This window comes from Calypte anna, chromosome 1 (genome assembly GCF_003957555.1).
Source record: "Calypte anna isolate BGI_N300 chromosome 1, bCalAnn1_v1.p, whole genome shotgun sequence".
In the NCBI taxonomy this organism is placed as follows: domain Eukaryota; kingdom Metazoa; phylum Chordata; class Aves; order Apodiformes; family Trochilidae; genus Calypte; species Calypte anna.
Genome location: NC_044244.1, coordinates 190,479,164 through 190,482,909, shown reverse-complemented (window position 1 = coordinate 190,482,909; position 3,746 = coordinate 190,479,164). Strand labels below are relative to the sequence as shown.

The window sequence follows — 3,746 nt, the reverse complement described above, 5'->3', positions numbered from 1 at the left end:
TGGGACTCTGTTGAGATGCAGGTGACAGACTAAAAAAACCAGCATTTTGTACATGAAATGTTGTTTTCATCTTTAAAACCATAGTTAGGTGAATTTAGCTGTTCATGGTTTTTTTGTTTGTTTGTTTGTTTTGTTTTTTACCATTAAATAGTCTTAGGAGCATGGTTCCCTTACCTTCTGCAAAGTTTTGCTTTCTCTTTTTTCCTTTCAATATGAAGCTGATGCACTTTTAATGACTCAGTGCAGACCAAGAAAACTCACTTTATTTCAGTAAAAATCAGATATGCATGTTTATTCATATTTGGACATGTAAAAATCACTGAAAATAAATGTGGACCTCAAAGGGTTGAAGTTGTTCTGCATCAATGTAACAGTTTGCTAAAGGAGAATCAACCAAATACCTTTCCTCCAGAAAAGACATGACAGTTCTTCAGGAGCTGTTAGCAGTTCTTTCAGTAGCCACTTCATCAATTTTTCTACCTTCCATATGGAAGGTTTACACCACTGCTTCACTAAACACGTACAAGTAAAAATCTTCACTTTTAACTGACTGCAGCCCAGCCACTGAAAATCTCTAGTGGATCACAGAGCTGGAATTTCTCCGGACTTGACCCAACAGGTAATATACAATGTCAGGTAACGTGTGTAATAATGAACTTGAAAAAAAAAGCCCACTGCAAATTAATTTAGTCTCTGTGCCCTTGTACCTAGGGCCATGCAGGGGATCCAGAGCCCCTCGGGGACAGGTCTCAGGCAGAGGAACACATTTTGTGCCAGCTGAGCAGCTGCAGGAGCTGAAGGCAGTGCTGGGGAGGCTTCATGCCAGTGATGGGGGTCACAGGGATCAGATCCGGGGGATGCTGTATGCCTGGTCCAGGGTTGCTGTGTGTCCCTCATTAGGACATGTCTCTCTATCTGGCTCTGGCAGGTGTGGATACCTGACCCGTGGGGGCTGTGCACCTTTCTCAGGGCTGTGTACCTGTACCTGTGGTGTGTCACCCCATCTAGAGGGATGCCAAAAATTAGAATTGCAGAAAATTCCTTTGTTAAATTCTTTTCTGTGCCTTCTTTTCTTTAGTCAACTTCAGCAAGGAAAGAGGATCTGTCCCGGGGATATGTGTACCTGTCCCGGGGGTGTGTGTACCTGTCCCGGGGATATGTGTACCTCTCCCGGGGCTCTATATCTGCCCCAAGGGGCTGTGGATCTCCCCCAGGAGTGTGTATTCGTCCCGGGGAGTCTGTCTACCTGTACCAGGGGTGAGTACGCGTCCCGATGTGTGCATACCTGTGCCGGGGGTGTGTGCATCTGCCCAGGGTGTCCGCGTACTCGGCTCAGGCGCTGTGTACCCGCCCGAGGAGGCGATGCTCGTCCCTCCCCTCCGTCGCTGAACCCTCCGGGGGTTGGGGGTGGTGCAGCCGGCCCGGCCCTGCCTCCGGGCGCCCTGCGGGGAGGCGGGGAGGGTCGTGGCCAGCCCCGTTCCTGAGCCCTCCTCCTCCCCCGCCCGCCGCCTTTTCCCCGCCGTCGCCGTCCGCCCCGCGCAGCCTTGCGGAGCCCCGCGGAGCTCGGGGCGGCGGCGCCCCGCCGCCGGCCATGGCCGTGCCAGCCGCGCTGCTCAGCCCCCACCACCTCCTCTCCTTCTGCTTCCCCGCCGCCGGCGGCCTCCTGGGCTATGCCGACCTGGAGAAGGGCTACGAGGGCAGCGGCGGGGGCGAGGCGGGGGACTTTAAAGAAGCCACCAGGGACCTGCTGAGCTTCATCGACTCGGCCTCCAGCAACATCAAGCTGGCTCTGGACAAGCCGGTGAAGTCCAAGCGGAAGGTGAACCATCGGAAGTACCTGCAGAAGCAGATCAAGCGCTGCACCGGCATCATCGCCGCCGCCTCCCCGCCGCCGCCCGCTCCTCCACCGCCCGCCGCCGCCGCCTCCTCCCCGCCCGCCGCTTGCCCCGCCAAGCCCCCGCCGCGCCGGGAGGCTTCGCAGGCGGCCAGCAGCCTCCAGAGCAAGAGCCTGGCCGCCCTCTTCGGCTCCCTGCAGCAGGGCCGGGGAGCGGCGGGAGGCGGCGGCGAGGCGGCGGGCGGCGGGGCGGGAGGCGGCGGGGGGGCGGCGGGCGGCCCGCGGAAGGTACCTCTGCGGGACCGCAACCTGCCACCCTCCTTCTTCACGGAGCCGGCGCTGCCCTCCGCCGCGGGCCGCGGGCCACCTCCGCCGGGAGCTAAGGAGCTGGAGAAGGGCGGCGGGACAGGCGGGGCGGAGGCGGCCGAGTTCTTCGAGCTGCTGGGCCCGGAGTACGGCGCGCTGCTGCCCGAGCATCCCGCCCCGCCGGACGCCTTCCCCGGCGCCGCTCGATTGCCCGCCGAGCTGGGCTTGGAGCACGGCCTCTACGAAGCGCCTCTGCCTCTGCCCGCGGCCCACCATCCGCTGTTGGGCGGGCTGCTCTACCCCGAACCGCCCTGGAGCCCGGCCGGGCCCTGCAGCCCGCCCAAGAAGGCTCCGTCCGAGGGGCTGCGGCCGCTCTACCCCGGCGGCGGGGACCCGGGTTCCGGCGGAGGCAGCGAGGAAACCGGCGGGCAGCTCCCGGCGGGGTTCGCCCCCTTCTTCCCTGAGTGCCCGCTGCCCCCGCCGCAGGTGCCCTACGACTACAGCGCCGGCTTCCAGCGCAACGCTTACCCCGGCCTGTAGGGCCGCGATCGGGGGCTCACCCCCACCGCCCCAGCCCGCCCCGCTTGGGACAATGAAATGAGGTGTGGGGGGGAAGAGACCACCCGCCGGAACCCGCCGGACGCTCGGGGAGGGGTGGGGACCCCCCCATCGCGCACGCGTGGGGCTGGAGGCTCTGCTCTCCCCACCACTCGTGTCCCCTTCCCACCACAAACCACGGCCACGGCCCCTGCAGGGTTCAGCTGTGAGCTCTGCAAGTCGCCTCCTCCAGCGGTTTGGGAGACGCTGCAAATAAAATATGAAATACTGGGTTCCTTCAGGTGTTTTTCTAGCGGCCGGTGACCCCCTTTCCTTACCCTTCTTTCGGGGTCAGGCTCTGTCCTGCTGTCGGCAGCCACGGATCGGTGTCCCTGTCTTAAGCGATCTTGCGACGGGAGCTGCTCTTCTTGAAGAGAGCCCTGACCACTTGTAAGTGATTTCGGTCTAGAGGTAAAACTCGGCCAGTCCTTGCAGTGAAGTTATTTTTTTTCCCAGGCTCGGCTGCATCGCAGGTGCTGAGGGATGCGCAGCCGAGGACACAAAATCGAGGGGGGGAAAAAAATTTAAAAGGCTGCTACCAAAACTTAGCGTCCTGAAGTTTAACAGTGTCTTGCAGGATCTTGCAAACAGCAATTTACAGCGGTCCGTAAGTTGATTGATGGCTTAAGTTCGGGACAGAAATGTACTGTAGCCACCGTGGCTATGTGAGTCCTACAGACCATTGGATTCCTTCCAGGAATGTGTCAAAGCTCGGCAAGCAACGCCCTCAGTCTCATTGTGTACGGGAGATTATTTGATAATCATTTAAGTTATGTAAAAGAGTCTATGATAGGTCCTGTAAAAATAAAGCTACACAATAGAGCTAAGACCTGTGGTTGTTACTGCTGTTGAAATGCAGCGTTCCAGGGGCTTTCACCGTGCCTCCATCCTCTGTAATGCTTTCTTGTCAGGAGTTAAGACAGGCAGTGGGGTTTTTTTGTCTTTCCTAAATCTTTTGAAATGCTGTATTTTATCCACAGAGCCCTGTGCTTGTTTTGCCTTCATTTGT

General features: G+C 58.6%; 1 protein-coding gene across 1 annotated transcript; it reads left to right on the top strand.

The window, feature by feature from the left end:
* The first annotated feature begins 1,558 nt into the window (after window positions 1–1,558).
* Window positions 1,559–3,512, top strand: FAM181B (family with sequence similarity 181 member B). The gene is made up of 2 exons (XM_030461814.1): window positions 1,559–2,047; window positions 2,168–3,512. Exons 1-2 carry the CDS (start codon window positions 1,592–1,594, stop codon window positions 2,678–2,680), a joined length of 969 nt encoding a protein of 322 aa, XP_030317674.1. The 5' UTR covers window positions 1,559–1,591; the 3' UTR covers window positions 2,681–3,512.
* Window positions 3,513–3,746: the final 234 nt, after the last annotated feature.

Excerpts from the sequence above, each read along its gene's own strand:
- FAM181B (XM_030461814.1), top strand. The coding sequence starts at position 1,592 with ATGGCCGTGCCAGCCGCGCTGCTCAGCCCCCACCACCTCCTCTCCTTC. Across the intron at positions 2,048-2,167 it reads CCCTGCAGCAGGGCCGGGGA|CCGGCGCTGCCCTCCGCCGC; the intron begins GCGGCGGGAGGC and ends TTCTTCACGGAG.